The 19,066-nt window shown below is 52.9% G+C and overlaps 2 protein-coding genes and 1 pseudogene across 3 annotated transcripts in view; 2 read left to right on the top strand and 1 right to left on the bottom strand.

Annotated features, from left to right (window-relative positions):
- The window catches only part of ACOT11 (acyl-CoA thioesterase 11), a 47,852-nt gene extending 43,540 nt beyond the window's left edge, over positions 1 to 4,312 (top strand). The window contains exon 16 of the mRNA XM_080656937.1: positions 113 to 4,312. Coding sequence (XP_080513063.1) covers positions 113 to 268 — 156 coding nt within the window. The 3' untranslated portion in view covers positions 269 to 4,312. The remainder of the gene's footprint in view (positions 1 to 112) is intronic.
- On the bottom strand, positions 327 to 12,581 carry FAM151A (family with sequence similarity 151 member A). The gene is made up of 8 exons (XM_080656936.1): positions 12,356 to 12,581; positions 11,126 to 11,272; positions 5,492 to 5,644; positions 4,855 to 5,014; positions 2,977 to 3,201; positions 2,138 to 2,277; positions 1,310 to 1,453; positions 327 to 1,085 (listed from the first exon to the last, which is right to left on the bottom strand). The coding sequence occupies exons 1-8, from the start codon at positions 12,468 to 12,470 to the stop codon at positions 412 to 414; spliced, it is 1,758 nt and encodes a 585-aa protein (XP_080513062.1). The 5' UTR covers positions 12,471 to 12,581; the 3' UTR covers positions 327 to 411.
- Positions 12,582 to 18,532: 5,951 nt separating this feature from the next.
- LOC308242187 (putative monooxygenase p33MONOX) lies at positions 18,533 to 18,828 on the top strand (annotated as a pseudogene). Its single transcript has one exon. The product of its transcript is annotated as a putative monooxygenase p33MONOX (transcript).
- The last annotated feature ends 238 nt before the right edge of the window (positions 18,829 to 19,066 follow it).

Genomic DNA, 19,066 nt, shown 5'->3' with positions numbered 1-19,066 from the left:
AGTCAGGTAGCCTTTGAAGACCCCAGGCGGCTGCCCTCTCAGCAGGCCAGTGGGGCTGACTGCCCTCCCGCTCCCAGCCCAGCACCCCTGAGCGTGGATCCCTGTCCTGCAGGTGTCCTACTACAACCAGGCCACCTCGGGCTTTCTCAACTACGTGACCACCAACGTGGCTGGCCTCTCTTTGGAGTTCTACAACACCTTCAAGGCCTGTGAGAAGTTCCTTTTGGACAACCGAAATGATCTGGCCCCCAGCCTCCAGACCCTCTAGGCACCTCAGCAGCTCACACTCCCACGCCATCCCGCCCAGGACACATGTGCAGCGCATTGAGGAAGGCAGAGGCGTTTATTTCTTCCTGCCTCCCCGATGGGAAGCCTGACACCAGGGGCCTCCTTTCCAGCACCACTGGGTGGTCAGTTTCTGCCAACATCTGCCAGCAGGTCTTCGCGGTAACTCCGGGGCAGCCTGTAGTAGACCCGGGTTCTGTCCACGGCCCTGGCCGCCAGCAGCTCTGTCCGCACAGATGCATAGCTGCCCGCCGCAGGGCTGTGCTCCACTGTGACCGTGGCCCTGGGGGAGGCTGCCAGTAACCTGGCCACCACGCCGGCCGTGCTCCGGCCCAGCAGCCCAGCCTGGAGCTGGAAGGACACAGGCTGCCAGAGGCCCTTGCACAGCTCCAGCATATCCGTGAGCAGCTGCTCCCCGTAGCCACTGCCTAGTGCCTCCTCAGGCCAGCCCGGTGCCACGGTCACGTGGGGGAAAACCTCGGCCACAGCGGTAAGCAGCTCCTTGCCAGCCATGTGGCCAGGCACTGCAAAACTCCCATGGGAGACTGTGGCCCCCACCCAGACAGGCAGAGAAAGGTGACTGAGGTTGGAGAGGTGGGCCAGCACGGCCAGGGCTGGCCGAAGGGCCGTGGGCTCTGCTATGTGCAAATGGACTCCCCAGTGTCCAGGATGTGTGGCGAGCTGCAGTAGGCACGACTCCAGCGCCAGGGCAGGGCCACCCGGGGCACGCACGACGGGCACGGAGTCTCCAGCGGCAGGCTCCCGGAGGCCGACGTTCAGCAGGATCATGCCTTCTTCTCCTGGGAGAGGCGGTGGAGGAACAATGACTGTGCCTGCCTCTTTCCTAGCTCAGTGTGGCTAAGGGCTCAGGGGTGCTGGTCCGAAGGCCAGGAACCCCATCCCCTTGGCAACACTGTCCTCCCCCACCTCCCAGCTGGTTTGCTGCCATGGTAACAGAGTCCCTGCCCCAAGCAAAGGAAAGCCCCTGCAGTTTAGCTGGGGGCACAGGGGCTGCAGCCCTCACCTGGGAGTTGAGCTGTTGCTGCTGTTCCATTGCCCTGGATGACAGGAACCTGCCACTCCACGCTCAGAGCGTCGCCCCCGGGAAGCTGGAGAAGAGGGATCAGGCTGCCTCCTGTATAGTAACTTCGCTTCCGTGTGGCATTCACTGTGGGACCCCAAATTGACATAATGACGCGGCTGCTATTCACAGAGCGCCTTCTGCGTGCCATGGCTTTCCACACTTTCTAACCCTCACAGCAACCTGCCACGTAGCTGTCCTTTCCCGTTTTGTAGATTACAGGAAGTGACTTGCCCAAGATCCTACAGCCAATGGCAGAGTTGCTGGGATTGGAACCGGATGGAGCCAGGTTTGTCTGGTTCCCCTTCACCTGGATGGCTCCCAGGAGAGGGATGTTGAACCTGACGGGTCCATGGCCTAACTGCAGGCTCTCCTAGGTTTGGAGTCGGGGAATGAGGGGTTTGAACAAGGGAACAGGCAGCATCTGGATCGTTGGTGAGTGGGTGCAGCAGAGGGGCCGCTCTCTGAAATGTTAGCGTAACGCACAGAGAAACGAGGCTGCCAGGGAAGGTATATGGGTTTGGACTTTCCTGGGTTCCCATCTGAGCTGTGCCATGTACAAGCTGAATGGCTGTATAAATTCCTTAACTGTTCTGAACCTCCGTTTTCCCGTGTATGAAAATGGAATCTCTGCTCCATGGATATATGAAGCTTAGATAGCATGCGACACCAGGTCTGGCACACAATAGGTGCTTTGAGTGGTTCCTTCTCCCTATTCCACCCAGGATTTCCCCTCCCGATGCCCCCTGCAGAATCCAGACCACTCCCTACTTGCAAGCTGCTTGAACTGCGACAGGACAGGCTCGAAGAGGTCATAGTAGATTTGGTGGGTGGCACAGTTGTCCCGGATGTAGAGGAGATCATCCACTGACACGGGGTCCGAGGCACCCTGCCACAGTGTCAGGCTGTACCTGGGGCCCAGAGAGCAGGCTCAGCGTCGGCCTGGGCCCAGCTAGGTCCTCAGTCCCTGTGCTTGGAACTGGAGCCTAGCTGGGTAGGGGCAGAGCCTCTGACTTCCCACGCGCCCCTTCTTCCAGAGCGCTACCCCCTTCCTGGGGGCAGAAGAAGCCGCAGAGGCTTTGGGGAGGATAACTGAAAGCAGAAGCCCAGAAGGAGGGAGAGGGTGCCTCTTTTCTGTTTTAGGAAAGTGGATGGGCGCAGGGGAGAGGGGAGCAGTCGGGTGTGGACGAAGGGGGAAGCCTCAGGACTCCTGTGGGGAGCTGCTGAAGGTGCGGCTGGGTAGCTGGGAGCAGCAGCTGAAGGTGGGGCTGGGAGACTACCCTGGGGCAGAGGTTGCAGGTGCAATTTGTGCAGCCCCACAGCTGGCTCCCCTGGGAGGAAGCTGTGGGGAGGCAAATTATGTCTTAGTGTAAACTCAAACAGGCAGGAAGTTAGTTATCCACCAATGGACGGGCTGCCTCAGGTGATGGTGAGCAGCCTGTCACCAGAAGTATACAAGCAGAAAGCGATGCTGTATAGGATGTGAGCACCAGTGGGGGTTAGACTAGAATGTTTAAGACCCAACCATGAGCATGATTCCTGGGGGCATCAGTGCCTAGGGGTGGGTTTAGCAGGAGCAGGGGCTGGGCCAAAGGGCGGGGCATTTTCACCTGTCCGACTGGCCCAGCAGCCAGCTGAATTGGGGCCAGGAAGCCCGCACCAGGACAGTCCGCACAGGGAAGGTGACCCTCTGCGGTAGCGCTCCCACCAGCTCCTGCATCTTCTCTATCATGGCTCGGGTGTATGGGCTGTTCGGCAACAGGGGCAAGTAGAGGGTGGTCCAGCCTGGAGACAGGGTGGCCTCAGGGTACTTCTCCTGGACCAAGGCCAGGAACCTGCAGAGAATCAGAGACACGTCTTTCAGAGCCTCGCTGGCCCCGTCCTCACCTCCTGGGTTCCCATCACTGTGCTGGAACGTGGCAGGGCCTGTTGAGTCTGTGATGTAAAGGCAGAAGCAGAGTCCTGAAGAGCAGGAGTGGCTTGTTCAAGGCCCCACAAATAGGGCATGGATTTTAGAGTCAGGAGGTCTGGGTTCAGGTCCTGGCTGTGACCTTGGGCCCCTTTGATTCTCAGAGATGGCATCCCTGGAGGGCAGGGCCTCTTCAGCATCCCCGTATAGACAGAAGCAATGAAACCCAGAGCCCCAGGGAATCTGGGCTCTGCCTTCTGTGAGAGCCTCTGAAGCTTCAGATTTTATTTTAAAATTTCATTCAGATTTTGCCCTGGTGCAAATTTTAATAGGCACATAATGTTCCCATCTCTCTCCCCAACTACTGAGTAAAATCAATACTCCAAGAAGACAAAGATATATTTATCTTGTGCCACTGACTACAATTTTCAAACCACTGCTTTCCAAATGCACCTCAGTTTGAGAATCACAAATATTGGATGAATGGATTGTTGGCTGGTTGGCTGGACAGATGGATGGACAGAGAGATGGCTGATAAGGAGTGTGGGGCTTAAAAACAAGTGTGGGGCTTAGAATCTTTGCTCTGCCAATTACTAGACTTAGGCAGGTCCTTTCGCTTCGATGAGATAGCTCCTATACTAATAAAATGAAAATAAGAGTACCTACCTCATTCTCATTGTAAGAGTTAAATGGGCCCTGGCTGGTTGCTCAGTGGTCAGAGCATGAGCTTTAGCCTGCACACCAAAGGGTTGCAGGTTTGATTCCTAGTCAAGGGCATGTACCTTGGTTGCAGGATGCATCCCCTGCCCTGTAGGTGAGCATACAGAAGGCAACCAATCTCTCTCTCTCTCTCTCTCTCTCTCTCTCTCTCTCTCTCTCTCTTTCTCCCCCCCCCTCACTCCTCCCAACCCCTCCCTCCTCCCTTCCACTCTATCTAAAAGCAATGAAAAATCCTCGGGTGAGGATTTAAAAAAAAAATTAAAAGGTATTCTTCAACTAAAGTGCCTGGGGCACATAATAAACATTCAATAAATTAAGCCTCAATTGTTGTCAGCTTTCTTATCTGCAAAATGGGGGGGGGGAGGGGCGGGGAGGGATACTCCTAGCCTAGTGATGCTGTATAAGAATTAAATCAGTAGTATCCTATCCTTTTATGTGGCCCTCTTTTGTAAACTGCAGAGTAGCATGCAGTGGTGTGAAGGCTGTTGGTGGCAGTGCTGGGATTTCATGGGGGCTGGGCAAGGAGTCAGCAGTTTAGACTTTTCTAGCAGGTCAAGCCCTGTCCTGGTCACTGGGGATACAGAGCATACCCAATGAAACCAGGGCTGTGGTAGGAGGAGGTGTGCTTGTCAGCCTGGGTGTTGGGGCTCTTTTGGAGTAGGTAATGACTGGGCAAAGGTTCATCAGGAAATGGGAGAAAAGCATTCGAAGCAAAGGGAACAGCCTGTGTGAAGGCTCAGAGGTCAGACTATATGGCATTTCTGGAGGCAAACTCAGGAAAGGTCCCCTGAGCACTTCCTGTGCCAGATGTTGAAGGAAGAGGGCTGGGTACAGTTGGGGCAGAGATGGGAACACTCACTGTGTGGCATTGACTTCGATGGAGATGGGCACGTTGGGGCCCCTCAGGATGTCAGCATTGATCCATACAGGCCTCCGGACTTTCCCATCATCTGTCAGCCGCCGCAGGAGGTCCAGGGAGGGGCCCACAGCCTTGATGCTCTTGAAGTCTAGCTTGATACCTGTGGGGAGGAGGCCGAGGGCTTGGGGAACTGGCTTCTCATCTCAGGGCAGAAGGAACTGGAAGACATGACTTCCTGGGGCAGAAAGAGCAGGTATGGTGTGTGTGAGGGGTGGGGAGGGTGGGGATGGGGGAAGAAAGAAAGGGACCAGATCCTGGCTGAGTGTGAAGAAGGGCTTTCAAACAGGCAGAACTAACCCAGGGAGGAAGGACCACTGCAGGAGGGAGCTACATCCTCCATCTCCCTTGTGTCCAAGAGATAACACCCAGAGCACACCCAGGAGGTACCCTTTCACATCCCCATCTCGCCTAGAATTCCCCCACCTGGGCCTCTGGAACACTGGGCTGGAAAACCAAGGCAATGAGCAACTCATGACAGCAACTGGACTTGCCTCCCAGGGGAGCGATCCCTGCCCATACTGCCTGAGGACCTGAGGGCAGGGAGCTGGGGGGTGGGGGGCGCGAGAGAGGTGCTCACCCTTCTGGGAAGAGGCCAGCACAGCATCCAGCCACTGCTGCAGGGTGTTGTCACTGTAGATGAGTGGGGGGTGCGCCATGATGGGGACCCCTGTCTCGTTGGCTGTGTTGAGCCCTTCTATGTTGACATCTGCCTCCAGGACCATGATGTCGCCTGGGCAAGACACAGAACTCAATCAGTTCTCAGTTGTTTTTAAACGGTTGTTTCTCATCGTAAAACCTACTGCATGTTTATGATCGAACACTCGGAAAATACAGAAAAGCAGGAAGAAGGGAACTGTCCATCCACATTTCCACCATAGCTCACGTTTTGATATACTTTCTTTCGTTTTTGTCACTGTATAGTTTTTACACAGGTGAGACCACACTGCATGTCTAATGTTTAATCTTTTTCTTTTGACAGTAGGAAACATTTTCACAAGCTTTTATATGCTTCGTTAAAGAAAAAACGGCGACAAAAGGCCCTGTCGATTTAGTTACCCCCTCCTATTCCTGAGACATTCCTGTAGTTTCTAATTTTTTCTACCAATAAATAATGATGCAACATTTGGGAACTTTTTATACAGGAACTAGATGCCTGATGCACAAAATTCGTGCATGGGGGTTGGGGGGGCGTCCCTCAGCTCAGCCTGTGCCCTCTCACAATCCAGAACCCCTCATTCCTAACCGCCTGCCTGCTCGCTCCTTACTGCTTGGCTCACTGCTCCTTAGCACTGCCACAGAGGTGGGAGAGGCACCGGCCACCGCCCCTGCACTTGCCAGCCATGAGCCTGGCTTCTGGCTGAGTGGCACTCCCGCTGGGGGAGCACACTGACCACCAGGGGGCAGCTCCTGTGTTGAGTGTCTGCCCCCTGGTGGTCAGTGTGCGTCATAGCGACCAGTCGTTCATAGCGACCGGTAGTTCGCCGTAATGGTCACTGGGCTTTTATATATATAGATGGGTAGGCCATCTGCCACGATGAAGCCCTTTCTCCTGCAGGCTCAATATCCACACTTTGCTTTCTGGGCTGCCTGGTTCTTTGGGCGGCAGGGTTCGTGGTTGTCCACTGCCACTTCAGGGAGAGCTTCAAAGACATGATTCATGACCTCCTCTGTGCTCCAGGGAGCACTCCCTACACCTCGGTACACCTCGTGACACAACAGCTTGGATGGGTCTGAGAGTACTATGCTAAGTGAAATTAGTCGGATGGAAAAAGACAAGAACCATTTGATTTCACTCCTCTGTAGGATACAAAACAAAAAGCAACAAGTGAACAAAGAAAACAAACTCAAAAAACAAACAAAAAGAAAACAAACTCATAGATACAGACAACACAAGTCGTTATCAGAGGGGAAACGGTTGAGGGGAGGACGAAGAGGGTAAAGGGGGTCAAATATATGGTGATGGAGGGAGACAAGATTGGGATGGTAAGACACAATAGAGTACACAGATGTTGTATTACAAAGTTTTACACCTGAAATTTACGTAATGTTATTTGTTAACCAACGTTACCCCAATCAATTTAATTTTTTTTTAGAAAAATATTTTTGTTGATTTCAGAGAGGAAGGGAGAGGGAGAGAGAGATAGAAACATTAATGATGAGAGAGAATCATTGATCAGCTGCCTCCTGCACGCCCCACTATGGGGATCAAGTGCACAACCTGGCATGTGCCCTGACCGGGAATGGGACTGTGACCTCCTGGTTCATAGGTTGATGTGCAACTATTGAGCTATGCCAGCTGGGCTCGATTTAATTTTTTTAAAAAAGAAACTAAAAAAAGTTTGTTGAATGAATGAATGATCAGACAGCCCAGGTCCAGAAAGGTTAAAGACTGCCCAAAGTCGCAGAGAATTTTCAGATTTGTCTAAAATCTCGGTGTCTAAGTTTCCAGGAGGGGAAGGAAGCAGAGTGCAGGTGGTCCCTGGCACCAAGCCTGGCACTTTGCATCACCTGCTTTCATCCCGTTTTTCATCCTGCCCAGAGCTCCGGTCTCCCTGGTTTCCTCATTGGCATCATGGGGATGAGCCTCCCCAGGCCACGAACACAGGACATGGACATAGAACTACATTGTAAACTGAGGGGCTTTATGAGGGTAGCCTTTATTTGTATGGCTTGAACACAAAGTCCTTTTTTATCTTAACTTTTGGTTACCTGGGAATATAGAGCGGTCCAAAGGGTTGGCCTCCAGTGAGGCCCAGAGAAGCCGGGTCCACCGGGACAGCTGGGCAGAACAAGGGTACACAAGCCAATGGATACTGAGGGGTTTCCCACCCGATCTAACTGGCCAGTTCCCATCTGGGGGAGGTGGGGGTGCATCGGAGAGCCAGGACTGGAGTCTGGACTGCTGCTGCCTCCTTGATTTGCACTAGCTGCTTCCCTTGTGACACTGTGAGCCCCTTAAAGACAGGGTCACATCTTACTTCTAAGTCTTCCTCCTGAGATCGGCCCAGAGCAGGAGCCCAGCAAACGCTCAGCGAAGTGGACTAAAAACGGATGGAGCGTGTTCTGGCCCTAACCTGTCTCCTTGGGATTGCCACCTGGGTCCAGCTTCTTCCTGGAAAAATCTCCCTTACCGTGAAAAGCTGTTACTTGCCTTCCAGATGCTGAATCTGGGGCTCGACTTGCTTGGGCCGAGTAGGAAGAAGGTACAGGAGATGAGGGAGGGATCAGGTTCCTGCAGCCACGGGGCTTAGTCAGGAAGGAGCGCTGCTCTCCAGAGGAACAGACAGAAAGTTACCAAGCCCTCTCTCCCCCGCTGCCTGGCCAGCTCTGCACTTCACAGCCCGGCAGGAGAACATTGCGGCTGAGTGGGCAGACCCCGAACACATTCTGCTAGCTTCCAGTCCCGGCGCTAACCCTTGCAGAGTTGTGTGACCTTGACCTCTCAGGTTACTTGACCTCTCTGTATCTCCTTCTCATTTACTAGAATTAGATAATAAAATATCTCTGGTTAAGCATTCACTGAGTGTTAATTATTATTTACACTCAGTAGCTCACTTAACTAGGTGACTGTTTGTCCCTATTTGCCTGGGATAGTCTAGTATATTTCTGTTACCTCTGCATAATCTTTTTATTTTTTAATCCTCACCTGAGGGTATTTTTCCATTGAATCCTTAGAGAGTGTGGAAGAGAGGGAAAGACAGAGAAATACCGATGTGAGAGAAACACACAGATTGGTTGCCTCCTGCACATGCCCTGACTAGGGCCCTGGGCCGAGGAGGGTCTTGCATCCAAGGTATGTGCCCTTGACAGGAATCGAACGTGGGACCCTTCGGTCCGCAGGCTGACGCTCTATTCACTGGCCACACCGGCTAGGACTGTATAGTTATTAAAAATGATCTCTTCCACTATCGGAAGTGCCCTGGTTGGAATGATAAATGATGCAGTCATCCTACCAACCCACCTTTTGTAGAGGGAAAAACTGAGCTGCAGACAGGTGAAGCCACTTATTCCGAATCACAGGTAAAATGTGAATTTAGTTCTGTCTTGCCTCTCAGGCCTTCACTCTGGCCCCTCCTCTCCGCATGGACGTTGGTCATGTCTAAGATGACTTCACCAGTTTAACCCTACCTCTGGCTCCCCATCAGGATCCCCACCTGCATTGTGGTACCACCCTCCTCCCAGGGGCCTACCACAGGGCTTTCAGGAAGAAATCAGGCCTGGGGTCCTCGCTGGACCCCTGAAGCTATGCTAAGGGTGCCTCTCCATGCGTCTGAGCTGTTGGCACTGCCTGGGTGAGGCCCTTGACTTTCTTCTTGGCCAATGTCAGTTTGGTAGGGCTGGATCAGTCAGCAGCCCTTGGGCTGACATGGGATGAGCCCAAGGGTGGTGAGTCCTGTTTACCCCAGGTCTTATCTCCCAGATAGGAGTCCTCCCTCTCTGGCCTGGCTCTCTCATCATGGGGAGGATCTGTTATTTTTATCACCAAGGTCTGGCTACAGCAAACTGGTTCTTCCCAGCCTGTGGTGGCCTTTCCTCTCCACCAAGCCTGCCTCCTCCAAGAAGCCCTCCCTAACCATTCATTCACTTAGCAAGCTTTTCCCAGGCACTTATACCCAGGCCGTCTGGTGTGGTGACCCTATAGGATTAAGAGCTAGAGGCCTGGTGCCTACACTTTGTTCTGCTTCAGACTTGCTGTGTGACCTTGGACAAGACTGTCTCCCACTCTGGACCCCGGTTTGCTCTTCTGAAATTGAGAGATTTTGGCTGAGCAGTGGTTCTGGGGCCGGCAGCAACAGCACTACCTGGGAACTTATCAGAAATGCAGATTCTCAGACTCCACCCCAGAATCACCGAGTCAGAAGCGTGGGGTGGGGCCAGCAATCTATGTATTCTGAAGCACGCTCCAATCTGAGGGCCATACCTTTCATTTCAGACAGTTTTAGTTTCACGTCTTCCTTATTGAACTGGGTCGGGCACAGTGCAGGGGCCAGGAGTGTGGGGCCAACCACCCTGGGTTCCTATGTTGGTGTCACCCTGGGTTAAGTCACCCAACTTTTCTGAGCTTCCTTTTTACTTTTGCCACATGGTACCCATGAAGCGGTTTGCTTGCAGGTCCAGGAGAACCCATGTGGGATGTGTGAGCAGTTGCGGACTGGCTGCCAAAATCACTCTCAGAGTGGAGACTCGGAGGAGTTGCACTATTTGCTCAGGTTCTTACAACGTGTGTTTGGTAGCGCTGGGTCTCAAACACACAGTTTTCTGGTTTCCTTAGGCTTTGAGGGCAAAGGCCTCCTCAGCAGGGACAGTTGTCACTGATGGGTCATGGGAGGGGTAGCCGGGAGAGAGGGCAGGACATGATGACTTTGGAATCAGACTTTTGGTTCAAGCCCTAGGCTCAGAGCTTATCAGCTGCATAGCCTGAGCCAGTCCCTTCACCTCTGAGCCCCCACTCCCTTGTCTGACAAGCCAGGTGAATAGCCATCATCGCGCCACCGGATAGGCAGTGCTGTCTAATCCCCAACTCTGCTCTCCCTGAGACAGGCCTGTCAGCCAGGACCAGAGAAGTAGGGAAACAGATAGTTCAACAAGCAGTTTGCAGCCATGCAGTGAATCCTATCTTCCCTAAACCAGGGACACTTCCTCCCCCGCAGACATCTCCTAAACTCTAAGGGACCCCACGAGGCTTGCAACCAGGGGAGCAGTGTCTCCAGGGCCCCCTTTCCTCTGACTTCTTAGGGGCCAAAGCAGACCAGCCTAGGCTCATTTCCTCAGCCAGTTCTTGTTTCGCTGCCCCCAGCTTTAATAAACGTCCTCTAAAATTCAGCCGGACTCGTGTTGTGAAATGTTTCCTGCACTAAGTCAAGAACCCACACACTGCCTAGCTGGTGTGGCTCAGTGGATAGAGCATCAGCCCGCGGAGTAATGAATCCCGGGTTCAATTCTGGTCAAGGGCACGTACCTCGGTTGCAGGAGGCAATCAATCAATGTGTCTCTCTCACATTGATGTTTCTCTCTGTTTCTCCCTCTCCCTTCCACTCTCTCTAAAAAACAATTGAAAAATATTCTCGGGTAAAGATTAACACTCACAAAAAGAACCCATACGCTACTGGCCGTTGTAGGCAGACACACCAAGGGCCAGGTCCCCTTTTGGGTAATACCTCCCCTCCCCCACTCCTGCCCTGGCCTGTCTCGGTCCTCACGCTGGACTTACTTTCCAGGGCAGCCCTCATGTCCTTCTGGCTGTTGGCAGCATGGTACCAGGTGACCAACAGGCCATCTTTCTGGCTGATCTGGCCCAGGCTTAGCAAGTAGTCCAGCATGTCTGCATCTGGTCGACAAACTGCATCCTGCTTACAGCCTGGAAGGAAGGCCAAGGTGATGTCAGCATCAGTTCTTGCCCCCCCCCCCCACCCTCAGCACAGGGCCCCTGTCCACTCACCACCCTCCCTCTCTGGGCTCCAGGGTGTGTCTAGCATGCCATCCAGCAGAGAGACAGTGGGACCCCAGTCACCAGTGTGGTGGGAGAGGGAAGTACATGGCTCCTGGGTGCAAGGAGGCTCCGAACCAACCCGGAGCAGTCAAGGAATTTACAGAGAAGGGAACATTTATGGGGCACCTTGAAGGATGGATATAAATTGACAGAGAAGGGGGATAGGTTATTCCACCAGAAAGGACACTATAAGCAAAGGCTTGACTGTAGGAAATAGGACCGCCTGAAGGACTGAACTTTGGCTTGGTACAGGTGGAATGTAGAGAAATGGAAGAGGGCAAGACTGATAAAAAGCTTTGTGATCAGGTTGTAAATGGCTTTGACTGACAGCAAAGGAGTTGGGTGTGTGCTGAGGACAGCGAGTGAGTTCTGTGTTTAGAAAGATCTCACTGGTGGCAGAGAGACCGTGTGGGAGGGAGAAGGCCACTTCGGGGGTTGGGAGGAGCCGGAAGCCTGCGAAGGCTAGGTGGTAGGTAGCCCATGGAGGGCAGAAGGCAGATGCCTCAAGGTGAAGGGCCTGAGGAGACAGGCAAGAGGCAGAAGATGAGGGGAGGCTGCTCCCAAGAGGAAAGAGTGAATTTGGCTCAGTGCACTGAGTTTGAGATGCCCATATCACCTCCAGGAAGGAACACCTATTGGGGGCACAGAAGGGAGGTCTGGGCTGAAGACCAAGATTTGGTGTGATTTTCAGGCCACGGAAGCCTGGTGAAGGAGGGCGGGAAGGAAGGCCAATGGGACCTTCTTCGGGAGAGAGGTCTTGGTGTGGTTGGTAATGGGAGAGGCAAATGGAGCTGAATCTTGGTGGGGATGTGGGATGGGAGAGAAGGCCACTATAGCTGTGGCTGAGGACCAGGAGGGTGGGTGACGAGGACAGATTAGGTCTGTCTTGGTGGGGACAAGGAGTGAACGATGGGGGGAGCTAAGCTAATGGCATGGTGGGAAGGGACCTACCTGGCTGGCTGACCCCCAGCAGCGTGAAACCCAAGACCAATCCGATGACACACACGAGGATCACACTGGCAACGCCGGCAATGGTCCACTTGCTTGAGCACTTCTTGCAGGCCATGGCGACCTCTCTGGAGAGTGCCTCCCACCTCCTCACGGCCCAGAGTCCCCGAATGCTCTGCAGCTGGGATTGGGTGGGAGGCAGGAGCTCCCAGCAGCACCTTTTTCTCTCCAGAGCAGGGCAGCTCCTTCAGGCAGCTCCTTTAGGCCGCTGTGGGGTGTGGAGCTCCTCCTCCCTCCCCACCCTCCTTTTCTTCCCTCTCCCTCCCAGGATCTTAACGGGTCAAGCAGAAAATCCTGTCACCCTGAATGTGAACTTTGAGCACGTGAAGAGGCAGCAGAGGATGTTGGCCGGAGCCCCCACCCCCAGCCTATCTGCCCTGCCTGGGAGTTGGGAAACCAGGGATCTAGAGATCTACAACAAGTGTCTTCCCTTCTCTGGTCCTGGTTCCTTCATTTGTAAAAGGAGGCAGGTGGATTATCCCTTCCTCTTTCTGCCCTGCCCTAGGGAGTCAAGAAGATCTGGCAAGGGTTGGTGATAAGGACAGATTAGGTCTGCCTAAGGAACTGACCTTTTCTTCCACCCCAGATTGTGGCTGATAGTCTATCTACCTGAGATAAACCAATAGGCCTGGCACGCTGGCCTGGGTCATGCAGGTCATGCCTGGGGCATTAAGTCCAGGGGGAGAGATTGAGTTACCATCTCCAACAGAGGGTGTCCTGGGGCCCCTGGCATGGGAAGGAAGTTAGAGACTGTCCCAACTTTAGCTACCCTGGAGTTTAAATGAGTCCAAAAATCACATGTAATGGGCACAATGACTTCAGCTTACAGAGGTTCACAGAGAAACCCATCAGGGCCCCTGGTGACTGACTCAGGTGTATATATGCGTGTAAGAGTGTCTAGAAGAATGAATGACGGGCAATTGAGGGAGCCTGGGAGCGGGGAGAAAGTTGGGAGGGGGTTTGGTTCAGGTCCTATGGAGTCCTGGGCTGTGGGTCATCCCCCAGGAGCTGCCCAGGAGGACACTCAATATAGGAGTCTGGGGCTCGGGACCAAAGACAAGGATGTGAGCATCATTTCCTGCCCAAAGCACAGAGAGGAGTAGACACAGACCACGGGAATCAGGGCTGGCAGAAGAAGAGGAAGCCGTCAAGAAGAGTGGGGCAGAATGAAGAGGGTGGAAAGGTCCCAGGAGCGAATGAAGGATCCCTTCAAGAAGAAAGGGGGTCAGTTATGCCTGGAGCAGAGTCCTGTAAGGACAGCAAAGTGCCGCCGGATTTGACAACTAAAAGATGGTGGCGACATTGGTGAGGACAGTGCACGTGGACTCCTTACAAAGGGATGATCACTTTTGAGGGGTTATAATGTTTAACACCAATGCTGGACGTTAACAAACAGGACCTCTTTTTGAAAGAAAAATCCAGAACTTAGATCTCACAGTTGAGAATGTTTCTCCATGTACAAACAGCCTTTCATTTTATTTATTTTTAAAAAATATGTTTTTATTGATTTCAGAAAGAGGAAGGGAAAGGGAGAGAGAGAAACATTGATGAGAGAGAAGCATCGATTGGCTGCCTCCTGCACATCCCTTATTGGAGTTCAGGCCCACAACCCGGGCATGTGCCCTGACCAGGGAATTGAACCATGACCTCCTGGTTCATGGGTCGAGGCTCAATCACTGAACCAACCTGGCTGGGCAAACAGCCTTTGTATTAGAGTTGCTTGTTTATTTAAATGGCATGACACACTTAAGGGGGAGGCAGCATCACCCCCCTTTTCAGCTAGGGAACAGGAGTGGGTGAGCAGCAGAGTGGGGATAAGGGCCTGGTCTTTCCTCCCAGAAGGGTGTGTGTTGCCCACCCCCCCTATCCCCCCATCCCTCCAAGGATGCAGCAAGCTCCTCTCTCGGTTCTGAGGGCTCTGCTGGCTGTGTCTTAGGGAAGAGGGACTTTATCCAGTTCTGGCTTTTGGCAGCAGGAACAGCTCTGGGGCAGACTCCAGGCTGCCAGTGACACTTCTCCGGAGACAGACAACTAATTAAGGTTCTGAGCCCTACTCTGTGCCTAGCACTGTGCTAGGCTCTGGGGACCCACCTGCTGCCCATGACCTATTGTAGGAGAGAAGAAATGGGGGGTTCAGGGGGCTCCAGCATCTCAGATGGAACAGCCATTCTGGAGGTGGTGCTGCTGGAGGGGCTCAGCCTGTAAGGGTGTACTAATGTCAGGGCCCCAGTGAGGGTGGGGGGCGCGGCATGATGGGTTAAATAGACACAGGGGATTAGGAGTCCAGAGGAGGACGGGTGACTTTCAGGAGAGTCATGGAGAACTTGGGGAATCATTAGGGTCAGAGGCCAGGGAAGGACAGTCCAGACAAGGGAGCAGAGTGTGTGGGAACAAACAGGGCTTGCTCGGGGACATGAGCAGCGCAGTGTGACTGGATCCCGGGGTGGTAAATGGGGGTGTTGCCGTTGGAAATGGGGTCCTTGCGGTGTCGTAAGAAAAGCATTTTGGGGACCATGCGTGGGAGGATGTGGTGTGGTGGGAAGGTTTACTGAAATTGGAGCACACAAAGGACTGTCCCGGCTTCAGTTTCATCCCTCCTGTGGCAAAGTCCAGCCTGGTCTGCACCCGACCCCGAAATAGGGCCAGCGTCCACAGCTTCCGTGCCATGCCATGCTGTCCCCATCTGGCCAGCTTAGTCTGCTCCCGGCTGTGCTTCAGCTGGTGCTGCGCCCAGGCCCGCAGTTGGAGTCCGAGTGGCTGCCAGACCCCAGGCAGCTGCTAGGCCCACGTGCACGCTATGTAGAGAGCACGTGAGTGCACGCCAAGTGCATGGTATGGGCAGAGAGAGAGCGCTCTCTTTGTTAAGCTTGGATTATATTACCTGGGGCTTGGGAAGGACCAGGCACTCTTTCAAAATAACCTGTCAATTTCCCAGTCCCTCCTGTGCTTGGGTTGGGTCCTTCCCCTAACCCAGTGGTCAACAAACTCATTAGTCAACCGCGAGCCACGGTTTGCCGACCACTGCCCAACCTACCCATTTCCTAGATCTTCTGGGGTCTGTCTCCCTCATCCAATCTGATCCTTTTTCCAGGCGAGGCTCTGTCCCTTAGTTCCTGCTGCCCATGCCTCCTAGTAGAAGCACCTCCCCTGTGCCGACCTGGCTTCTACTGCACATGCACCCAGCAGAGGAATTTCCCCTTTATTGTTTACTCCTCTGCCCTCCCCCCCGAAAGTCTGGTGAGTGGACCGTTGTACCCTGGGAGATTGAAAACCCAGGGGAGGGAGGGTGTGAATCCCTTTGGTGGGGCAATGCTGCAATTCCCTGGGGTGCCTATGAATGCTGCAACTTCCCAGTAAAGCAGGCCCCATTGGGTTCAGCTCCCCAGGCCATCAAACTCAACAATGTCTAGCTACTTCCGCTAACAGGGGTGCTCTGGGAGATGAGCCTGGGAGGTGAGCCAGTTTGGGTTGCCCCGATAGCGAACTTGGCTCCAACTGTTGGTGGTAAAAACAGCACCAGGTGTTAGACTGGTGGAGTCAGAGGACCTTAGTTTAGCCATCGGTACTTGGGTTCTGGCTAAGAATTCTGAGCCGAGACTCAAACTATAGAGAAAGTTCATTTTGAAAGTCACAGAGGTCGAAGTGGGCTGTAGAAGAAATGGGCTCAGGAAACATTACAGAGGCCAAAGAAGGGCTCTTAGAGTTTAGGAGAAAGGGAGGCAAGGAAAACCTGCCTGGGGGATGGGGCGGGGAAAGGTGGCTGAGCTCTGAGCTCAATTGGGTTCTTCATCCTGAAGGCTTTTAAAAATATATATATTTTATTGATCTTTTACAGAGAGGAAAGAAGAGGGATAGAGAGTTAGAAACATGGATGAGAGAGAATCATCGATGCCCTTGACCAGAATCGAACCTGGGACCCTTTAGTCTACAGGCCGATGCTCTATCCAGTGAGCCAAACCAGCTATGGCCATCTTGAAGGCTTTTATCAGCTCCCCAGAGGTGGAGTGTTCAGGACGGTCCCAGGGAGGATCTCAGCGGAATATTCATTAGCTTTCCAGGTGTGTCCCCCTCAGGCTCCTGGCTTCCACTGATTGGTCCGTGCTAGGGCAGTCATTAATCAATGCAGCTGGTCCTGACCTCAGCTATGCTGTAGCTCCCTCTGGTTTTGCTGCTTTTCTGGGCCTGGAGATGAAACACAGCTGAGGCCTAGATGACATCTCTAGGGCTTAATGCTTAAGGGAGTGGTTGTGCAAGGGCTTGTGGGGGGCGGCGGGGGGGGGGGGGGTCCCACGAGGCTATTTCCCGACCCCCTTGTTCCCCCTCTAAGGGGATCTACCACGTGACATGGGGGGGGGGGACTGAAGGGGGGAGAGGGTCAGGGGAGGGTCTAAAGAGCATGACCAGCGATATGAAAGGTCAGGGGGTCTAAACCGCATGACCAGCGATATGCCGGGGAGGAAAGGTTACCTTGGGGCAAGGTCTTTATTTTCCCAGTTTTGCCCATTGCTAGGTACTCAGGGCTTTCCAACTGGTGACCTGTGTGTAGCTGGCCCATTGTCCTTGCTGTGCTCATGTCTGCCTAACAGCCTGCCACACAACCTGGAGGTGACGGGAGCCTTCACCTGTGAGATAAGCATTTGTTAGGCAGAAAACCAAGGCCCCGAATAACGTCACTCATGCTGGAAGTCCTAGATTTAATACCCGACGTAACTATAATTTCAACCTTTCCCCGAAACATTAAATCTTAATCAACCAGTGTGGAATTTTCTGGTCAAGCACCTGTAAGGTCATCTGTCACCTGGGCCCTCTCCATTCCCATAGTAAGAGGTAGTCTGCTTGGATAAAAACCCTTTCCTTCTCTTTCCTCAAAGAAAAGGCATCATGGTCCCAAAATAATCCTTTCTTTTCTTTGCTTAATAGCTCCCTTTCCCCACCCTGCTGCCTATAAAACCCTCCTAATAAGATTTCCTGCCTTTCCTTAAGAAAAGGGGACTTTGCCTGAAATAATCCACTCTTCTAACGTCTGAGGCCCAACCCTTTTTCTGCCCATAAAAACCTTCCATTTTGTACAACCCCTAGGAGCTCCCTTCTCTAATTGCTTGATGGGCTGCAGCTGATTCACGAATTGCTTAATCAAGCTAATTAGATCTGCAAGTGTACGCGGGTAGGTGGAATTCATCTTTTGACACGAGATGCACTCAGCTTTGCATTTTGGTGGGTGATTCTGGAAGCTGCTATTGAAAATGGCTTGCGAAGGCCCAACTTTTTCTAGCACCTTGGCCATCCTGTTTTAGCACTGCCCAACCCCAGGCCCCGACAGAGCCACATGACTTCCCACACCATTCTGCTCAGAACAACCAAATGCTCAATGATGAGAGAGAATCATTGATCAGCTGCCTGAGGTTTGAGCCCCAGAATCTGTTACCTGGGTTACTTTGCTTGCCCATCCCCTGACAGATAGGGATGTTGCCAGGAAGCACCAATATCTCAGATGTGGAGCAGCCTCTAGGGCTGGTGCTGCAGGATGTTCTGCCCACTGGGCCTGCCTACCAGCTTCTGTGAGGCAGCACCCCCTTCTCTCCCCTCTCCATAGGGAAGCCCACGAGTATGGGGGGAAGCTGCCTAGAATGATCTCAGGAGAAATGGTTGTTCCTTATTCCAGCTTATGAACATTCGGCACCCACTAGCTGGGGTCTGCTCCCCAGAGTCGGCCCCTGGCCAAGGCAGCTGGGAGGCACGCATGTGAACTGGACCTTGAAGGATGGATAGGATCTCTTAGGGAAAAAATAAAAGCTCATCTTTTCCCCTTATAAAAGTGGTACAAAGAGATATGGGAAAACTCAGAAAAATGGAAAAAAGGAAGTATGGTTTTAAATTTATTTATTAAAATACATTTTTATTGATTTCAGAGAGGAAGGGACCTTTTTGTCTAGCGGGAAAACTAGATACTGTGAGCCCTGGCCGGTTTGGCTCAGTGGATAGAGCACCGGCCGGCGGACTGAAGGGTCCCAGGTTCGGTACCGGTCAAGGGCACATGCCTGGGTTTCGGGCTCAATCCCTAGAGGCAGGCTGGTTCTCTTATGGCTCTTCCACAGTCTTACTGGCCCAAATCTTAGCACCATGGATTCTGGAAGCGGCCATAAAGACAGAAACTCGGCAGATAAATGGAGCCTCTTTGGACCAAGATCCCTCCACAAGTCTGATTCTGGAGGCATGGCCACCCAGCCCTACAGAGGAGCCCAGAAGCCTTCTCCAATGGAACTGAAGCGCATGCAGGCCGCCCGATGGACGAAGATCCAGCAACCTTCAAGCCGCCCAAGATGGACCTCCCAGTGATGGAAGGGAAGAAACAACCGCCATGGACCCATGATCTCAAACCCCATGGCTTGAATGTGCTCACACCCACCGGCTTCTAGAGCTTTCTCTTCCAATGACACTGAATAGAGAGTGTCTTGCACCCACTTCCTTATTACCCTGGCTCTGACATAGGAATGGTTTGGGTTTGTTGTTTTTAAACCTCTTAACCTAGGGCTACCTAGAACTGGAGGCATAGTTGGTTTTTGAGAAACATTAGTGCAAAGCTTGTCCTTGTGTGGAAGAAGCCATTGTGTATTGCTTTAATTTAAAGTTAGACTAAATACTCTCAGCAGTGAT

The sequence above is a fragment of the Plecotus auritus genome, assembly GCF_963455305.1.
Source record: "Plecotus auritus genome assembly, chromosome: 2".
Lineage (NCBI taxonomy): Eukaryota > Metazoa > Chordata > Mammalia > Chiroptera > Vespertilionidae > Plecotus > Plecotus auritus.
Note: the sequence above shows the minus strand (reverse complement) of the source record. Positions and strands in the feature narration are given on the sequence as shown.